General features: G+C 32.0%; 1 protein-coding gene across 1 annotated transcript in view; it reads left to right on the top strand.

The window, feature by feature from the left end:
* LOC107436781 (probable acyl-CoA dehydrogenase 6) overlaps nt 1-22,512 on the top strand; it is a 43,876-nt gene that overhangs the window by 14,550 nt on the left and 6,814 nt on the right. The window contains exons 3-5 of the mRNA XM_043049070.2: nt 4,506-4,635; nt 7,285-7,391; nt 21,955-22,122. Of these exons, the coding sequence (XP_042905004.1) occupies nt 4,506-4,635; nt 7,285-7,391; nt 21,955-22,122 (405 nt within the window). The remainder of the gene's footprint in view (nt 1-4,505; nt 4,636-7,284; nt 7,392-21,954; nt 22,123-22,512) is intronic.

Below are 22,512 nucleotides of genomic sequence, written 5' to 3' on the forward strand. Positions count from 1 at the left end.
CTGGCTCAAAAAAACTCCTATTAATTAAACCTCTCAGAGCAATCACAAAACATTATTTCAATTTTTTTACAGTCAGAAATTGGTTGCCTAGCAACCTAGTAAAATTAAGCGTTTCTCTTTTGAATCAGTCAAGGGTTATCTTAAAATATTTATTTGCGCAGGCGACTTTTTTTGGCGGTTTTCTGGACTATCGCCAAATATATAAACCTTTATTGCAACCCAATTTACGACCCAATTGTTTTAAAATTTTGTCTACCCCCCCTAATTCAAGTGTCTAGATTCCAAATATGTAAAAAAAAATATATGTTTATTCAGAGAAAGTACGTTTTTGTGTCTGATTTCGTAACTTAATTAATAGTTAGCACTAATTAATTAGCATATTTGATGTCACCGCCTGGAACCATTAGGATTGACACTTAGTTCGTGAAAATCCGATCATTAGAACGAAAGTTATTCAGGGTCATTCGTTTTTTTTAATTTTTTTTTATTTTGCTGACTGTTCGTTTTACAGGAGATAATAAATTACAAGTTCGAATGGTTTGCAGTCTTAATAGACTTTCTCCTCTTAAAAGAATAAAACTTCCTTGTTTGAAGCTATTGGCCGCCTTATTGGAAGCTCGTTTACTCCACCATTTTTGTATAGAAACAAATTTAGATAGAAACACAGCAACACTTTGGCGCGACTCAGCAATTACCTTAAACTGGATTCAAGGGGATTCAAATCGATGGAAAACATTTTTCGAACACCGAAATTCTCAATTACACAACTCCAGTATAATGGGGGTATTACCCGGTTAACCTAACTCCAGTGGATTATTTATCTCATGGTGTTTCACCAACAGAACTTTCATCATTAGACATTTGGTGACAAGGACCACCATGGTTATCAGATTTTTTGATTTTGACTCGAACACAAAATCTCAATTAAAAAAATTTCTGCAAACATTGATTAACTTTTGTAAATAGTTTCTACCCTTTTGTAGCCAAATCATTTGGGCAAAATCTGTTTGAAAATCATGGATTTTTTTAAAAAAAATATTTAATTTTTATAAAGCTCTTTATTGTTTCACACCACAGGAATGAGTCTGTTAATAAACCAAAATAAGCTGAAAATAGAAATCCAAAAATGTTACGTGTAAAAACACTTTTTAAATGATTGAAAAAATACCTGAAAATTGAGAAGGAAAAAAAGTATGCAAGACTCACTTATCCACAAAATGTTATCAACATTTTAATGAAAATATCGATGTGAGATTTTGTTTATTTACTTAAAATTGTGTGAATATATGAATTTCAATGTGTGATTTTTAAATCACGCGCACATAAATCTCGTTATTTGATTTTAGAATCTCGGTGTTTGAATTTAAAATCTCGTGGATACGAAATCTCGATGTTTGATTTTAAAATCGCTTGAATACGAATTCAAATGTATAATTTTTAAGTCGATTGGGTATAATATAAAAACTACTTCCACTTAGTAGGAATAACATTTACCATGGCGCAATGCTAAATTCTATGCCACTATCCACATAAATGCCACTATCCACATAAATCAATTATTAATCAAAAATCGAATATCAATTACTTTTCTTTATAATGCAATAAAATCTGGCGAGCAACTATTTAAACGATCAAGCACTTCGTTTGTTTATTTGTGGCTTGAAGTTAGGCTCGCAGAAAATGCCGTTCATGGGTTAAATTTAGTAGGAATAACACAACCTGTGACGTAGGCTATAGTATATCCAATTGAACACGAATCATAATAGTGGCTTTTAAGTCGCGTGAATACTAAGCGCGATATTTGATATAAAATTCCGAAAATACAAAAACAGTATGTGCTATCTTATCTGTTCATCTGTCGTGGGATACAAAATGTGCTCAACGAAAGACCGCAGTAAAACTGACTATCTTACTAGTACGCTCTTACTAGTAAGCGATTAGTAGTTACGTTGCTTAGTGCCCTAACGTACAGCTGATTTTCAACGCTATTACTTAGGAAACATCGTTGGCATATAACATTTGTAGAATTCAAATTTTATAAAATGGCGAAAGTACAGTTAAAATTTAGCAAACTTTAAAGATATTCAACAGAAAATAAGGAACATTGAAACTGTCCGGCAGAGGATTAGAAACTTCAAAACTGTCTGGCAGTGGGTTAAGAATTTCGAAACTGTCTGAAGACTTCAAATAAGGCAAACATTAACAGATATAGAATTCAGATTTTATAAAACGACGTTAGTACAGTGCCATTTTATTAACCTTTAGGGTTGCCTGGCAGGCGGTTTGCAGCATGCGAACTGACCGGCTCTTTGGAAAAAGTCTTAAAGCAGTTGCCCGAATAACATAGACAAAATTCACCTTTTATAGAAAGCGAATGACGTAAGTCGGTTACTATTTTTTTACCTTTCGAAGTATCTAGCAGGTAGTTAGCAGTATGCGAACTGTCCGGCTACTTGGAAAACGTCATAAAATAGTTGCACAGGTAATATATAAAGTATTATATAAAAGATTCAGCTTTTATAAAATGATGTAAGTAGGGTCCCATTTTGTGCAACTTTGCCACTTGTTACTTGCCAGTAGCAACGCGTCACAAAGTTAATTATAGCCAACCGTTCTTACCCGCTTTAGTGTACTGTACTTGTCGTAGAAAAATTTTCACCCTTTATACTATTACGTGGGTTCGGTGTTCACTGGCTCTTGCTCTGAAGTGGTTAAATGTGAGTTAAAAGTTAGTTAAATGCTAGTAATTCAACAAAATATTTGTTTATTGGACATTGTTGAAAGTTATCTTGATATATGTTAGGGTTAAAGTAATAAATATGACTGTTAATAATAATAACCAGTAATTATAATTAACAATTAAATTTTTCTTTAAAAATTGTGATTGATTAAAGGCATTAATTACATTAACTGATTATTAATGATTGTCAATGAAATTTGATCAGTGTGATTTATTAGTTATAATTCATAGAAACTTCAACACTAACATAGTTTTGGAATGTCTGTGCTGTGATAATAATTCTTTCGTAGAGAATGGCAGGGTTAAAAAAAATTAAAGTTGCATGAAATACGGATTTTTACTTATATCTTAAATTCAAGTAATATTGCTCGGGAAATAATAAATATTATTCAATATAATAAAATAAAAATAGAAATTAAAATAATAAACGTGCGTAAAATTACCATTTCGCATGCGTGTTTGGAAATCTCTTAATAAATGTGTTGAAAATTATAACTTTGACTGAACGTGATTTGTCATTATTAATAATAACCGGTAAATGTGATAAATTCTGTTACATTATTCTCTTTACCCGATTTACCTGGCTATTATTGATAATAAACGGTTGATATTAATATTAAACAATTAATTACTTTGTAACATGTGTGAACCGCGAGTGTTTTGCTCTATGATTTGGACGAATGGGGAAAATTTAACCCTCGAAAATGCTCTGCGTCGTTGATCAAAAAGGAGAACGCTTGCCGGACTTGCTTGATGCCATGTCTACCCAAGCGACGAAAATTAAAATAATAATAATAATAAATTTTTTTATTTTAAATAAAAAACATTACAGTAGTGTTCTCCTTTTTTATTTTAATGGGATTTATTGCGGCGCACTAAAGCTACCCTCATGAGCTATTGGCGATGATCTGGGATTAATTCTTAGTGATAATCTGAAGAACTTACCCTTGCTTCCTCTCACTACCGTACCTGAAATTTAGATTGTTTGCAGAGTAGGGGGTAGTGATACCTATTCTCTGCACCACACTCCCTGACCTTCGAACCGTGCATGGATTTTTTTCGACCTTGAAACTGCGTTGATAATAAATTATAGTGGTTTTCGATGCACTAAAAAACACAATTGGTGACAGGTTAGTCTTATCAGACATCCAAAAAATTCGAGAAGTTGCTATGTCGCGACTGTGAAAATGAAACACGCTGATTTTATGTCATTTTTTAATCCATTGTGTGGAATATTTGAGGGAGAATCTCAAAGCGCTTGAGTCCATCAGAGAGATTTTATTTTATATCAGGTGTCGAACAGCAGATCCCTTTTTGATTTAAGTCTCTCAGTGTTCAACTCCATGAATTTTGAACGATACCTAGAAGACAAGGGAACTTCTGGTGTAAATTGGTCTTCGTGGAGGATGGAGAAGTAAAACGCCCACGGTTAGCATGATGACAAAGGGAACCCCTTGAGGGACATTTAAAATTCTGAGAAATGCTGCCGAAGACAGCAGGGAAAGGCTAAGTCGCGAAACGGTAGTTTATTGTGCTAGACTAATTGGCCACAGGTGAAGTTTTAATTTGGAAAAATAATAATAAATCACTCTTATTACCAAGAAATTTTAATGTTTTACATCATTGTTTCTGATTTCTTAATCGTTGTCTGTATTTTTTTTTCTTTATCCTCTATTCATAAATTATATATAAATAATTTGTTGTTGTAATATTAATTCTTTTATGGTTTCTACATAAATGCATTTTATAAATTTTTGTTTGTTAGAATATGGTGGCTTAGAATTGGATTATTCGTATTCCGCTGCATTCTTAGAAGAATTAGGTAAAATTGGTTGCGGAGGTGTCCAAATGGCGATAGCCGTACACACCGATATGTCTACTCCAGCTTTGTCGAGGTAAATATTTAATTATAGATTTGTTATCCTCATCTGTCAAATAAGTGCTTGTTTGATGCTGTTGTTGTCGGCCATTAAGGCAGAAGGAATGCTATCGTTCTTGTTTCCCAGTGGTGCCACCTGTGGCCATGAATTCGACTTCTGCCACACCCGCTTTTAGGGCGGACCCATTCATACATCTATTCATTCATCCATAGATCGTAATTTTAACCTGAACCAGATAACGGTCAATCTCCAATTCAGTACCCCCAGTGGTATAATTTGTTATGGAAACATGGAGGACTTTGCTGGCAGGCAGATTTAACCTTCACCAGTCACCATTTACTACACTAGGATTACTAGCCATTTACTAGGGGAGTTTTTGGCCGGTTGGATTCGTTCTCCCATCCTCATGAACGTGAGTTCAGTGTCCTGCCGACCCGGCCTTGTTTGGTGTTATTTACAGCTAATTGGGGAGGTATCTTAAGTAGATTTATAAACTCACTTCTAAATAAGTAATTAATGAAGAAGTAGAGTTATATAAAACTCTAAATTTTCGACAATAGTATCAGTCACTCTTCTCTTAAATGCTTAATAATTTAATAAATGTATTTGAAGACACAACCCATTCCAAATATCTTCTAAGCATAATTCAAGTTAATTTACTAATGAAACATAATTAAAGTTAATTTACTTTTGAAATATATAAGGGCAAATAATTAATAGCTGTGTTAAATCTTAAATGAAAGAAAATTCATTTCACTTTCATCCTAGTACGTAACAAAATCTTACATGCAGTTATATTTATCCTAACATTCAGTTACATTGATGGGTTTACTAAAACTAGTTTATGAATACCGGTAGATATTTTCCTGTATTCTCTCATAACCTATAAACGATGCATTCTAAATTATGGTATTTTAAAAGAATTAGAATTTTTAATTTTTATTTTTCTTGCATTCGCACTTAAAGCTTAAAACACCTATGCAGTTCGTTTTCTTAAATACTCTAAATATGCTTTTTGATGCCATTCTCAAATACGCATTTTGAGCTATGTCCTTTTTCTAAAACACATATTTTTAGTTATGCCCCTTTTCTGAAACACGCATTTTTAGTTATACCCATTTTCTTAAACACGCATTTTGAGCTTTGTTCATTTTCTTAAACTTTCACTTTGAACTGAGCTCATTTTCTTATACAAAATTGTTTTGAGCTGTGTCTATTGGATTGATGAGGATGGCATTGAAAGGGTTAAATATGTTATCCGACAGTTTTTTGTCTACATTTTTAAACATTGTCCGCACTTTTGATTTCTTACGTGTTTACTACGAACTTGGGTGCAAAAAGGAAACCTTGTTGAAAAGCTGTATAAAAAAAGGTTAAAAAAAATTTTTTTTTTGTGAATTTTTTTTTCTACTGGGGTAGGTGTTAAAGTAAAAAGAAATCATTTTCTTACTCGAATTTTAAACTGAATTTTTATGTCTCAAAAATTTATAATTATTATATTCTCATTTATTTTGTTACTAGTTGAATATCTGTTCTTCGTACGGGGGTACTGAACAACGCAACGAAATCTTGCACATAACTGATAGATATATACTAGCACAATTAATAAAGCTAAAATGATTCCATTTTTTAAATTTATTATTATACTTTGTCCTTTCCGGTGGCTTCATGCTATTGAATCAAGCAAAATACGTTTTTCAATTGTTCATCCCATCAAAATAAAGATCAACTATATTCAGAATAATTTCACGTGATGCCGTTGCTCGAGGCCAACTGATAAGAAAATTTTCCACAGCCAAACAATTTTCTCCGGTGCTTAGAGGGTTGCAGCAAAATTAAAAGAGAAACGGAAAATAAGGGGGAAAGCGAATATATACAACTTATTTGACGTACTTGTAACAAAATAAATAAATTGAAAATCTAACTTGATGAGCTTTCAATCGTAGTGAACCAAAGACTTGGAATGATATGCCATTTTTTAATTTTCGCCAAAGAAATATGCCCATATTTGGCGCTCTTTAACTTTTTTCTTACTTATAAAAAGTGCACTCTTTCACTAAACACTCCACCAACTTGTTGTGGCAGTTCAATAATGCGTTTTTACTTCAAGGAAAGCCATAATTGGTATTTCAACAAGAAAAAATCAAGTATACTCACACATGTGACCCTACACTGTAAAAAAAAAACAAACTCGGCAAATGTTTAACCGATACTTGTTGCAAAGTATCTAATTGCACCATAGTTTAGTTAATCCCAAAAACTACCTATAGTGTGAAAGGCATCATGTTTTTGAACAAATTAAAATCTCTAAATTTTCTGATCTGAATAACGTTTGATTAACTTAAGTATATTCTTGCAACCACTTTTCTTTCAGAATCCCTGGTTAAAAAGCGGGAGTCATCGAAAATGAGTGGCTTTACGTATTTTTGTGGCTAGATAAATCTGTGCCAATATCACAACAGTCCTGTTCTGGGAAACTATTATTGTAATCCATGGAGGAATTCAACGTAAACTGTTATATAATCTTGATATAAAAACAACATCAACATATATATCTTTCACGTTTTTATGCAATATATATATATACATTTTTTATGAAGCTGTGCCCGAAATATTAAGTATGTAGCAACAAAATTGTTGTATTAAATTACACACTCATTTTAGATTCGGAAGCGATGAACTGAGAAGAGAGTTTTTAGCTCCATCTATAGCTGGTGATCGGGTATCCTGTATTGGTGTCAGTGAAGTACACTGTGGTTCTGACGTTGCTGGTAAGTTTATTCTATTTAAAAACATTTTTAAACAGTTTTTCGTAAGTATTTTTTGTTTTATTTTAAAATGTGTTTCTTTTGTTATCAATCTATAAGGGACTCCTGCATACCCTTGGTAAAATTTGTCTCCAATTTTTTTAATTTTTTTTATTGATTGTTGATTACCGGAATGAAAAATATATCAGTGGTGAGCTTTTTATTATAGACACTGCGTGTTTAATGAACTGGATATAGCTCGCAAAATGCATGTTAAAAACTATATATATAACGTCGTTTAAGGATTAAAACAGATCTTAGGCATGAAAGGAGAGTACAAAATTAATTTATTAATTATTAGACAGAGAACGTTTATCAAAGTGGTCACGAAATGTTGTGTTCCTCAATATAAGTTAGGAAAAATCTTGCAAAGTAAATCCGTAAAATATTTCTGATATAGCTTGTTGAGATAAATNTTTATTAATTATTAGACAGAGAACGTTTATCAAAGTGGTCACGAAATGTTGTGTTCCTCAATATAAGTTAGGAAAAATCTTGCAAAGTAAATCCGTAAAATGTTTCATTTTAGGGAATAAAGAAAATCTTAGTCATTGTATTTGGTTTATTAAATGGGTCGCGCTATTCCCACAAAGAGCAAAGGGGGAAATGTCTTACTTTTAATTCATGCATACTTGGGCTAAAAATAGATTAAAGAACAGGGTGTGAATTTAAAAGTGTGAGAAAGAGTTTCGTTTTGAATCTTTAATTAAGAAAAGGATTTACAGAAAAGGAATAACATAAAAATATTAATTGAAGCTTTATATATATATATATACAGTGGAGCATCGTTTATACGACGATCACTTATACGACGTTTACATTTATACGACGTTTTAGTGTGGTCCCAAATCATTCCTATTCATTTTAATGTAAAAATATNTATATATATAAAAATCAATGATATAAAAAGTATATATTTTTGGGAAATAAACAAATATTTACATTTCTTAAGTAATAATATTTTGCGATAGGTCTTTCCATAAATTAAATGAAGCGAGTGTATCGTGTATTAAACCTTAAATGCAATCAATTAATAAGTACGTATTTTTTTTTTAAAGACCACTTTTTTACTATGCTCCTACTTACTAAGCTCATTATTTGCTCATCTGATAACATATAACTACTTCCTACCTGAGAGAAAAAATAGACATTAGAAAGTTTCAATAACAGATCTAAAAAAAAAAGAAAAAAAGAAATGCCATTGTTTAAGGATTGTTAAAATGATTTAAAACGCGTTGGGCGTGAATTTATAATTGTAAAGCCCATTTTATGTCTCGGGTTCGTAATTCGTTGCTGTGTAATCACTTAATCAATTTTCAAATTTAATTGCACACAACGTATTTAAAAAGCATGCTCAGATTTATTACTTGCGAGCACGCATCGAAATTTTAATTTTAACTGTAAAGCTGTGTGTCAAAGGCTCTCTTAATTTAATGTGAATTTGATGTAAACCTTAATATTTTATGTACAAAATTTCGTTTTGCACAAAACTTCTATTTCGTCTCAAAAATGTATTTTCATCTAATTTACATCGGATTTTTTGAAGGGCTAAACAAGATGGAAAGGATAATTTCTAAGATAATTACCAAAGTTTTAGTAAATTTTACGTTAAGAATGAGAAATAACTATTTATTCCTAATATATTTTACATTTTTTTTCCTTTGATATGGAGACTATTGAAGAAAGACTTCTTCTCTACAAATATTTGCTAATAGCGGGATCAACAACTTATTAATTCGTCTGATTTATGTAAACGTTTATTATTATTGTAATTTACGTTAGGTTTTTATGTATAGTTTTATAAACCTTCCTTTGCCTGGATAGAGAACATCTAATCTTCTCTAAAACTTGATAGCGATAATTTAATATTTTTCTATTACTACGACTACTATCCGTTTCTTTGTAATTGTATTTTATATGAGGCCATATTTAGTTTATTGTAAATGGTAATTTTATAGCTATTTCATAAACATTTTATTACAAGTGGATTAGGGAAAGGTGTATTTACAGATATTCACAATAAATAGCATGGAAATTGTTTATTGGGAAGTCATTGAAAGGAATTTTAGTGAATGGTCGAATCAGAGAATCAGTTCATAAATTAATAAAAATGTTTATAAACCCATAAAGGTTACTCAAGTCGCAGACAAAAAATTTTTTTTTCTATAATAATTTTTACAAAATGGCATATATTGAATGGTAAAACACTAAAATATTATTTAAACATGCACAATTATAACAAAAAAATATGGAAGATACTCATACTGTTCATTCATAAGAACAATTTAAAAAAATATTTTTCGAAACTAGTAAATAAGCATCAGAATTTTGTTAACAACAATGTTAACTATATATAACAGGTGACGAACGTTCTTTTATAGCGAATTGAAAGCTACAAAAACCTATTTAAGATCTACAATGACACAAATTCTAAATTCTTTGGCAAAAATTTCGATCGAAAATAAAACCGTTTAACAACTAAATTTGAAAAGTCTATAAAACTGCTTGAATCTACTAAAGTACGAAATTTTTTTTTTTAATGTTTATACTTATATGTTTGTAGGTCCGAAAGTATTATGCTCCTTAAAGATATTTGTTCTAGAATATTTTAAGTAATATTCTCATTAATTAAACTATCTGCTTTTTTTTAACCTTTCAATGTTTTATTGTTATTTTTTTTCATGCTTATTAAATCATCATTTGGGTTTGACGTAGATTTAAAAATTTTCTGGTAGAAAAAAAAAAACAATTTTATACATTATTACTACTGTAGCCCGACAATACCAGGGAAAAAATAAGTTATTATTTTTTTTAAATTCAAATTCATTTTCCCAGTTTGAGTTAAGGGAGAAGTTTTCAGTATTGCCCTGGGCGTGAAAATGTCTTCCGCCGGCACTGATTCTGGGCGATCCTTAAATCCTTAAATCTTTTAAATTTATAAATATATAAATGAATGTTTGTCTGTGTGTATGTCTTTTATAGACTCCTAAACCATCGGACGGAAAACGATGAAATTTCCCATACAGATAGTTTCAAGCACGAGGAAGGTCACTGTCAACATTAGAACATTCTGAGACAAATCGTTCTTGCAGGATGAGCGAAAAATGAAATTGAATTTTCTGATTAGTTAAGCGTTAGCCATTGTTTTAAAATTAGCGATTCAATTATCACATATTTTTAAGATAACATCAATAACAATTGCTAGCTTGTAGCTCTATTTGAACAACAAATAGTTTATTGCATGCGTATTTAAATATTTTATATTCGCTGTGTCAGATGAATTCGTGATCGCAACGAACTATAGGGGACGTTGTTGTATGAGACGGATACCTGCGATTTCTATTTGAACAGTCATTCAGTTACTCTGGAGACGTCTTTAATGTAGCATTGTAACGCTCCTTCTTTATTGTGCCTTATTAAATTTAAAAAAGAAAAAATGTTTCATATTCTTTCTTATGCAAAAGAAAACAAAATGGTAACTTTTTTTTTAGAGAAGGAACATCCAAAACACATCGGAAAAATATTTGTAAATAAACAGAAAAAAATATGTATCTTCTTATTAGAGTTAAAACCCAATGCCTGAGATATAGTTTTACTAAATAACATGAAAGGCCCATTTAAACTTTACATTCCATAGTTTTAAGAATCATATTACTTCAAAAATTAAAATGAGCAAAAAGTAGGACATAAAGCCTCATAATTTTATATAATTTAATTTCGTAAACAAAGTTTNCTAATTACATTTATATCAAAAAATTTTAAGTATTAATCTCCGCTGTGAGATTGTTCTTGACACCAACAAGAATTTCACTAGCAACTTGTCTAGTTTTTGGGAGCATCGGCATTCTCGCTGACCCAAATTGCCCGTTACATGCTCGAATAATGAACTTATGGACAGGAACCATCTATTGAGATGCTCGGCTCTACGTGGGGTGCCCGACATCTGTTAATGAGATAATGACTTTTTTCTCTTACTTTTTGTTCACCTTTTTCTTCACTGTTTTTTGTAAGAGTTTGTCATCTTTTTTTGCCATTAGAAATTTTAAAAAAATGAAAAAAAGAATAACATCAGTGATAATGTCTAGATTATAGCTCTATTTGATAAAAAATAGTTAATTGCACGTATATAAATATTGAATTATTTTATTATTCGCGATGTCAGATAAATTCAATGAGCATCATGATGTGGTAATATGCGTGGGTAAGGCTCCTATACTATCAGAGCTGACCTATCAAGCAATATTGGAGCAAAAAAGTTCACAAGTTAACATTATGTTAGTATTGTGCTTATGTTAGCTCTTTGGGGCAAAAATAGATGATGAGTCGGCCTGTCTAATTCAGGGGCTCTACGCGTGGGCTGCATCACCGAATTTATACTTTTAAAGTTCTCTGTTACCTCGTTTTTTTTTATATATTTCTTTTAAAATATTTTTCCAAAAAACTGTTTATTCAAAATATTTATGTATTTAAAGGTAAAATTAATGGGAATGTTGTATTTATTTGTTTATATGAAACGTAAAAAATCGCCGCATTATTATTAAGGCCAATGATGCTTAATCTATGCATATTGAAATAGAAATAAGCTTTGTACTAGAAAGCAGAAGCAATGGAGTTAATCTATTTATTTGTCTAGAAGAATCGTAAGAAATCGTCATATTATCAATGGCGACAATGATGCTTATTTAATGTTTGTAATTTGTTAATTGACATAAGAAACTGATCAAAATTATTGAAAAAATATTGGTGAAAAGATACTTATTCGTTTTGAATTGACATATTATTACTGACACTAATGCTTTTTTAATATTGATAATGTGTATTAATTGAAATAAAATAATATCAGCTATGCGCTAAAAAGCAAAGTTAAAGTAGAAAAGGTAAATAAAAAATTTGCTTAGGAAAACCGTATAAAATCACCATTCACAGATGACGCTTAATTCATATGTATCCCTGACGGTAATGTGCACTACTGGTATTATACTAATTGGTGCAGTTTTGATAAGAATTCTACAATGGGTTTTCCGTGGTTTCAGAAAATATTTTTCCTGTGGTAGCAAATATAGTTTATTAATATTTTAATGAATGAGAACAAAAGAACTTTGTTCTTTCACTTCTAAATATTTCAATAGTAAACTAACGGTTAGATAGAGAAATAGCCATTCTCCAAAATCCCTATCAAGTTCTAATAAGAATTCAATTTTTTTTTTTTTTTAAAAATTTCGGCTTTACTTGACTTTCACTGACAAATATATTTTTCACANAAATTTCAAAATTTTTTATTTAAAAACAAAACTAGCCATGAAAATTTACAATTACTTTTTTTTTCTATTGGTTATTTTTTGCAGAGATAACAATTAATAATTAGTGGTGTCAACTGCCTGTTGTGATTTTCAAATTTTATGCAACTTTTTTACAGTAAAAAATCATTCACTTTTTTATTAGTGGTACACAGCATTACGAAAAATTTAGAAAGGGTACACAAAGGTCATAAGTTTGGGAAACACTGAGATAGAGAAATGGCCATTCTCCAAAATCCCTATCAAGTTCTAATAGGAATTCAAATTTTTTTAAAAAAAATTTCGACTTTACTTGGCTTTCACTGACAAATATATTTTTCACGAAACTTAAATGTCGAAGGGTTACGTAATAAGTACCAAATATGCTAATATAGATATAAATTATTATACTGATATATTTCGTGATGATTTAAACAGAACCAATACTAAGTCGTTTAGAAATCGATGCTTTAGATCGGCCCCTCGAAAAGGATATATAAGTTAATGGTAAGGATAATGGTAAGTTTTGCATATTATGGTTTAGCTGCGAGTAATAGCATCATGCCAAGTGATGCTAAATACGTTTTCTCTTTATTCTAATGGGACGAACTACAAAAAACAAGTTTTGCTTTCTTCAATAACGTAAAGCCACCTTAAAGGGCAACAGATAATATTAAATAAAAGAAATGAAATTATTTTAGCTATATTAATTGAAAAACTTAGTGAAAGAAGCAGGTAAGTAACATTTTACAGAATGAAAAAAAAAGTTGTATCCGAATTATTTTATTACCAATTTAATAGAAGACGGGACTAATAATTTTCCGCTTTATTGTTCCTAATTTTATGTAAACCTAACTACCTGAAAAATAAAACCTTATTGCCTAATTTGAAATAAAAAATTATACTGGCATACTAAAAGTGTATGTGATTAGTTGTGTTAAGATTTAAAGAAAGGCAAAACCAGCGATTCATTAATTCCTTTAAAAATACCATTTACCAGGTTCTTCCATTAAGCTCTGTAATTGTGTCGCTATGCGCTTTTCACTCATGAGCATGATTTCGTAGTGTTTCTCTACTGTGATTTATTGATACTTTACTAATTTTTCATACACCCCATGCGAAGAACGGGCATTCAGCTAGTAAAAAATAAAATAAAGTTTCTACACAAAATTATTTTTAGAAATACTTTTCGTGCTATAATATTTATAAATTGTGTGACTATTTTGAATCAATAATATAATATCACACAATAATATAATATCTATAATCAATAATATAATATTGTCATTTAACTAACTAAGGTAATATTAATGAATATTATGAAAGAAAGTAAGAAATAACCATTATTATTTCTTGAAAATAGTTACTAAAAGGTAAACTTCCTATACTCTGTTGCAAGTTAAGAAAAAACCATTATCCTTATCCTAAGTCTAAACCTAAGCTCCCAGCACGCCCTTTGAAGAAACTCTCGCCGCGCCAAACCTCCGATTTTCGCCAATGACGTCACTGTGGCCCAAAGCTTGAACTTTTACATCAAGAACGAAGTGTTTGGTCTAACTAGCTCTAACTAATATTGGAGCATTCCTTTTTGTGACATATTCCAAGACATTCGTTATTTTCTATAATGATTTTCCTCAGTTTTTTTAAGTGAATTACAAAAAATTAAAATTAATAACGAAATGCCAGTTTGTGCGATTGCAATTTGCAAAAATTCTGATAGAAACACGCAAGGAAAAAATATAATTTTCCAGGTGTTCCATAAAGTAAATGAACAACTATGTAAAGAATGGCTTCAACGTTGCAAGAAGATTATGAAGATGATATGAGACGTTTCTTTGGATTATCGATTAGAATGATTTTAAAATTGTCGTACCTCTACCAAGTGCTCTCTTATATAAGGGAGGATTAATTGTTCCGTCAGCAGCATGGATGGAAGTATGCCAGGAATTTGAGAACATTTATCAAAGTGTGCATGGGACATTTTGCACAAAATCAAAAAGTGTCATCAATGAACTTATTAATGAATTAGAGGGAAGATATCCAGCTATGAATTAAATAGCAATACGCTTATTTTGTTTTTCAGAACCTTTATAAGAATTCGCCATCTAACTTGAAACCGCCCAGTTACTTCAAAAAGAAAGGCAGATGAAAAAATTAAAAAATGGATAAAGTCAAAGAAAATAAAAACTTAAATGAAAAGTATAAATAATTAATAGTAAAATTCTCCGAATTTCATAACCTATTTTTTAATGTAGTTATTCTAAATATTTATGATTTTTTTAAATCATATTCTTTTAAATTTAAACATCTAGAAACAATTGTAAAATTTCTAATATTATAATAAACCTAAATTATTAGTTTGTTACAATAATTAGCATTTCAGGTTGTTGTTTCCTAATGATTAAGTATAAACAAATTGCCATTAACAGCATATTTAAAAATCAGAATTCTAAGTTTAACCCAACTTATTTTATACAAATATATTTATACAAATATATTTATACTAATTATTGTTATCGAACAATATGTAACTAAAAAAGATATATGCCTTAAACTTTTTTTATAATAAAATAATACTAAAAATAAAAGTTAATAAAAATCAAAGAAGAACCGAGTTTTATTTGTAGTTTTATTGTCCGAGTAGAGCAGAAGCATGTTTTATTTTATTTTATAACCGCTGTTGAACAACCGACCCTATTTAGGATTTATGACTACTAATGTTCAACTTCGTAGCCTTGTAACTTTAAACTGAATTCAGAAGACAAGGGAAATCCTGGATCAAGTAATGGGAAAAAGTTGCCTTCGTGGATAACTTTTTGTTGCAACTGATTAGCATTTGCGTCACATGAAGATTAAAACCACGAAAACCTTCCAAGGTTAGCTTGGTGGCACGGGGACTCTAACCCATGATCCGTCTACCTTCGTTATTTTTTCACCTGCGCTGTGGTCGGTGCGAGCCGAGTTTGGAATTCGAATCCACCAACTATCGCTGGGATCGAATCCGGGTCACCTCATTGGGAGGCGAGCGCTCTATTCACAGAAACATGTTTTATTTTATTTTATAACAATCGTTGAACAGCTGACCCAGTTTTTGGGTTTACGACTACTAATGTTCAATTCCGTATCCTCGTAATTTTGAACCGATCCAGAAGACAAAGAAACTCCTGGATCAGTGCCCCCTGAGGTATGGTTTGTTATGGAAACATGGAGGACATTGTGACTCGACAGATTTAACGTGCATCAGTCACCATATACTACACGGGGAGTCTTTGGATGACGGGAATTGAGCCCATGTCCAAGAGGACGTGGGCTCAATTCCTGACTGAGGCACTGAGCCATGTCCAAGAGGACATGGGCTCAGTGCCCTACTAACCCCGCAGAAACTTTTTTTTAATCTATATAACCGTCGTTGAACATACCACTCTATTTTATGGGTTTACGACTACTAATGTTCAACTACGTTGCTTTGTAATTTTAAACCAATCCAGAAGACAAGGAAACTCCTGAATTCGCACCCCTTGAGGTATTGATTTGCTATGGGGATATGGAGAACACAAACTCTTGGACATGGGCCCAGCGTCCTACCGACCAGGCTCTCCCGGCCCATCAGCAGAAACGTGTTTGTTATAACTTGCAGAATTTTGTCACGTTTCTTATTAACTGTTATGTATTAGTTAAATTTCTGCGATTTTATGTGCTGTACGGATCGCCGCTGTTTTTGGTGTTCTAACTTAATGTTACATTGTGTTTTGCTGCGCAAAAAACTATAAGATTTAGAAACTTGAAATTTCTAAGGTGAATAGAAAGGCGTTGAGGAATTAATTACAACGGATTAAAAAAAAATTCCATTACTAGTTCGAGAATCACTGCTAAATTTGTTTCGACATGCCTGCTGAAATACAACTACAAAGTTGAAGTTTGACGTGCTGATAGGACCATTTTGAATTATGAACTTAATGAGATTTTTTTTTTCTTCTTAATTCCCATTTGTTCGAAAGTAGTTGCAATTTTAAGTGTTTTTTTGCAATTTTTTTTAGAATAATAATTATTTATCAATTGTTGTAGAAAAATTTATCTCTGTCGTGATTTTCTTTTCAAGGGCTCGTTCTTGGCTTAATGTTAATAGTAACAAAAAGAAAAAAAAAAATATTATGAAATAAAAAGTAAGAGAAGTCAAATGTTATCAGATGTAAATTTTAACATTTATATTTTAATTTTTAAAGATATACTTACTGAAAAGAGATAAGAACTGTTTCCAAAGGTAACTGATATGCAATATAAGGTTATCGTTAGTAAGTGAATTCTCGTTTATTACTTTTATCGTGTCTCGCATTGTGTACTATTCCTAATTTAATTTTTTTTTTAAAAATAGAGTTGGTTATTTTTTAAATCCAGCTATCCTTTCATTTCATTTCGATTTACGTATTAATAAAATGATGCCTTCATAAAATTATTATAAAAGCGCATTTTATAAACAAAATTATCTTTTTACTAATAAACTTATTAAAAAGGAATTTTTAAGATTAGAGCGGTTTCTGTCCTTGAAAAAACTGATTCTGAAAAAGAAAAGAAACAAAAAAAAACCCAACAAGAACAACAACAAAAATGAATCTGCGCACGGATAGGAACTGTTTCTTTCACAGCACGATCATATTCCTGACGAAGCCCACTTCCATTTGCAAGGTTCTGTAAATACGCAAAATTGTAGGATAGAGTCGACCAAAAATCGGTTCCAGCTACAGCCATCACCTCTTCTGTCTGAGAAGGACATTGTGTAGTGCGGATTAACGGCAGCGTTTTTATTCGAGATCACACCTGCGGATCTCCGTTACTGGCAAGCAGTATGAAGCACTTTTGCGTAACCACTTCCTTCGGGCACTTCAGCAGCGTCAGTGTGTGGATTGCACAATATTCACGCAAGAAACGCTCCTCCACACATTGCTACTCATGTGAAGCAGCTGCTGAGTGCTCATTTCGGAGACGATAAGAATAACCTTTATTTTCCGACAATGTGACCGCCACGTTCCCCTAACTTAAACCCGAGGGATTTCTGTCTTTTTGAGTACCTGAAGGATGTTTAAAGCGGGCGGACTGAGAATCTAGCCGATTTGAAGGCAAGCTTAACACACCGCATCCATCCCGTCTGTACAGATACCCCCCGATCTGTTGTGGTGCATGCTGCTTTACACTTTCAAGTAGCGGAACAATGCGGAGGGCACATCGAACAACTTATACCTTAATCATCACTAAGATGTTTGTTCCATAACGCAAGTTCCATGTTTGTTCCTTTTTTTTAAATTGTTGCTGTTAACACGTATTCTTGTCTTTACGCTAAAAATTTTTTAGTAAACCCCTGAACTCTGTTTCCTTTTGGCTAACAACATTCCTGAGTGTAACGAATCCGTTTCTGGCCTCTCCCCTGACATTACCTACGCCACATATCGACATATTTTGGTACTATTTTTTTTTCCGGATTTCTATATTTTGGAATAGCCGGATCATATAATATAAGCCACATGACTTGAAATATACGATGTTGCTACTGATTCAAGGAGGGCAGTAGCACCAATATTATTTCAAGTATCAATGATTGCAGCCTTTAATTCTGCCATAGACTGAAACTGCTTCTTTTTTGGTACATACTCTGTGTGTGAAGATTACTGTTTCTTGGAGATTGAGGTCAAGGGAAAAGGTAGGCTATTCAACACGCGCACCCTGTTATCCAAAAATCACAATAAAACTTTTTCAACGTAACTGGAGACATTATTTTTCTGGAAAATACTATTTGAGCCACCAATTCTCTTTTCAATTGGAAAAAATTAATTTCTAGTATTTTTTGGTAATCGTTAGCCTCTAATGCGGCTTGGCATGACAGATTAAGTTTACCCCATAGCTAAGTCCTTCCCATATCATTAATCAGCCTCCAACTTACTATATTATGGAAAAGAAATCCATTTCTTTTCTGAAGCCATTTGCAATATCACACAAAACTGTTTGGACAGTCTGATTTTTTTTCTACTTACCTTTGCGTGTGGTTAGCTTTCAACATGGGCCAGTTGTTTAATTTTTTTATCTATCGTAAATATGTTTTTACGACAAATAAAGCGAAATATTAAATGAGAAAAAGAAATTACGCATCATCCAATGTGAAGGTTCATTAATGGCGTGGAAAGTCATTTTTTATGGTGGTAAACTTATATGACTTTTCCCCCATGTGGAATTGAGACTACCGTTTACGGAAAAATGCAAGATACCTATTTACTGCCTTTTGAAGAGAGAATTAGTTGCTTAGGTCGGATATTCCAGCAGGGCACTACTTCCTTTTAACTTTGAAAAACTTGCAAAAGTCGTGGTTTTCGGTTTATTGGATGTCTTAGAACAGCCTGCCTTTTTCCCTGATCACAATTAGTCACGAAAAACGCGAGAAAAGTATTCTCAGTAAAGCTGCAAATAACGAAGACATACATTTTCAGTCTTCAGCGGAATTGAAGGATGACATTATTGAAACTAGGGATGATATTAGTGATTGGGTAAATGGTATGTAACATCGTATATTTCTAGTCATTTATAAATATGGCGGATATTTTGGTTATTAACAGAAGTAATTTTATTTCAGTGTGACACTTTTGATTCGAGATTTGAATTTTCCTGTCTAGGAGGGGCAGAAAGGGGGATACTCTCTCTGAATATGTATTTGCCCACACACTTTACTAATATGCATATTTCATTTCAATTGACTTATTTTGTATCTATTTTTGGAGCAAAATCAAGGTGCGTTTTTGTGTGGGACTGGGACACACTGTGTAATTCCTTTATTGTATTATCCAGTAAGATACAGAAGTTCTTGCCTGTCGCAAAGATAACCAAAGCTGCCTTTAGCCAGCAATTTTTTTACAAATTCTTCTTTAATTAAAATTATTGGGCGTCAAACTATTCAGTTCACTGAACTAACTGTTTCACCGACTGATCACTTTCGCACCTAGATTACTGATTTTAGTTTCGAATATTTGGTATGGTGTTGTAGACTCAGTTTTTTTCTCCTCTTAAATGTCTCCCAGGCTCCTTAGAAAGAAATGAGAACGAGACTTTTTTTTATGTATTTGACATTTTTCTAATAAGGAGCATATGATTATTGATTTTGAATTTGTATAAATTTGGGTCGAAAATCGCATAACACCCCCCTCCCATTTTTTTTTCGGTGATAGAATCAACATGAGCCAAAATTGTTTCTTGAAGATTTGTACGAGTGTACTCTTTTAGAATCATTGAATATTGACTTAGTTTATTTTATCTAACTATTTAAAGGATCCTCAAACAAAACATACACATAAAACTTTATAAAGCATAGTTGTGAATTTTATTTTTATCCTGAACAAATTTTTTAGAAAATGGCACTGGTCAACTACACCGTAGTCATAATTATCCCACTTGAACATAATTTGTACCCTAGTTCTAAGAAGAAAACAAAAAGAATTCTAGATTCATAATTATTTTTTCATAAAAAGTATGAGTTTTGAATGAGTATGAGTTTTGAAGTTTTAAGTATGAGTTTTGAAGTTTATGAGTTTTATGAGTTTGAGTTTTGAAGTTTTGAGAAAAGTATGAGTTTTGAAGTTTTGCATAGCAATCGCAAAATTACAAAGGTTTCACTGAAATTAATCTGCAAGTAACGATGCTTAGTCTTGTTTCGATGCTTCTAGATGCTTCTAGTAAAATATTTTATTTTACAACCGTCGGTGAACAGCCGACCCAATTTTGGATTAACCACAACTTATGTTCAACTCCATAGCCTTGTAATTTTAAACCCTGTCCAGAAGACTAGGGAACTTCTGGATCAAGTATTTTATTTTATTTTATAACCGTCGTTGAACAGCCGACCCAATTTCATGGGTTTACGACTACTTACGTTCAACTCCGCAGCCTTGTAATTTTGAACCAATCCAGAAGACAAGGAAACTCCTGGATCAGTACCCCCAGAGGTATTGATTTGTTGTGGGAACATGGAGGACTTTGAGACACGACAGATTTAACGTGCATCAGTCACCATTTACTACACGGGGAGTCTTCGGCCGGCGAGGATCGAACCCACGACCTCTTGGATATGGGCCCAGCGCCCTACCGACCAGGCTCTGGATCAAGTATTGGGAGAAATTTGCTTTCATGGAGGATTTTTTTTGATGAAACTAACGCGCATTTGCTTTACATAGAGAGGAAAACCTCCCACGATTAGCCTGGTGACGAGGGGATCCTAACCCATGATCCATCTACCATTGAGGATTGTTTACGTCAGCACTGTGGTAGGTGCGAGCCAGGTGTGGAATTCGTATGGACCAGCCAATGCTGGGATTTGAATCCGGTTCACTTTATTGAAGGGAGAACGCTCTATCCCCTGAACCACACGGCTTTATGTTATAAAATATTAAAAGGTACATATATAAGATGTTCTTCATTTTGGCGCTGATTCACATGCAGAACAGTAACTTCTATTTCAATTTGCTCAAGCCCATTCAACATTACTAAACGAACTTCGTCTTCGTAGCTGTATGAAACTTACACAGTCTTCGTTTGCAGTCAGCGATGACTCCCATGTCAGTTCCAGAACAAATGATGTGCATATCATCGACATTAAGAAACCCAGAGACAGCAATAAAAGCATTGAAATTGAGCAGTGTGAATGACGCTTAAAATGCTGATTTATGGATTATCTTCAGCTTAAATGTAAAGATAAGAAAAAGTAAATGTAAGGTTAATACAAAAATAGCACGAACTTATATCGATGGCTTTAGCCAAAAATTCGACGTTTAAGGAGACATTAAAACCTCTATATTATTGAGGCAATGTAGGTGCTAAATAAACATTCGCAAAATCAATAAGTTAGGTAATTAATAAATAAGGAAAATGAGTTTAGATAATTTTCCATATATTAACTTGAAGGAAGTTGAATCCTATATCTGTCTGATGGCAAGTTTTTAGTCGATGAGGTTTTTTAAAGTCGGTTGCAGACTTTAAAAAAAAAGTCTTACTCAGGGAGTCCCACTAACTCATGTCAAAGAGCTACGACAAATATCCATTTTTTCCCTTCAAAACTCTTGAGGTTATCTAGCATTAGCATAGCAGAGAATAAATCTGACTTTTCTAAAGATTTCAAGCATTTCACATTTTCTGTAAGATGTTTATATTCATCAAATCATATGTAGATGAATTAGTTGCTTTCTTGTACATCATAATTTAATGATTCTTTTTTCTTTCAGCCATTAAAACCAATGCTGTGAGAAAAGGGGATGATCTAATAATCAATGGAGGCAAGATGTGGATTACAAATGGCCCTCAAGCAGATTGGATGTGTTTATTAGCCAATACCAGTCAAGGAAGTCCTCATAAAAATAAGTCATTAATTTGTGTACCTCTAGATTCACCTGGTTAGTGCTTGTGTATTATTTAAAAAATTCTAAATTCTATGTAATGGTCCGGTTTATTCGCATTCATTCATTCACACTACATATTTATCGTGACATTTATGCATTATATATTGTTTTTAATCATTTTTCATAATTTTTAAACTTTATAAACTCAGATAGTGACAGTCTTTGTTTTTATATGAGCCATCTTGATTTTTCTAAAAATTATCTAATTGGCCGAATATTTATACTTAATTTTTGTACTACATATTTTTATTAATCATTATAGAATTAGTATTTAGCTGCTTTTATATGAATGTTATTTTTGTAATTCTTTTTCTTTCCTTAACAATGTACAATATAGCTATGTTCTGGATAACATATTGAATTTGTTTTTAATTTATATATATA

This window comes from Parasteatoda tepidariorum, chromosome 4 (genome assembly GCF_043381705.1).
Source record: "Parasteatoda tepidariorum isolate YZ-2023 chromosome 4, CAS_Ptep_4.0, whole genome shotgun sequence".
NCBI lineage: Eukaryota > Metazoa > Arthropoda > Arachnida > Araneae > Theridiidae > Parasteatoda > Parasteatoda tepidariorum.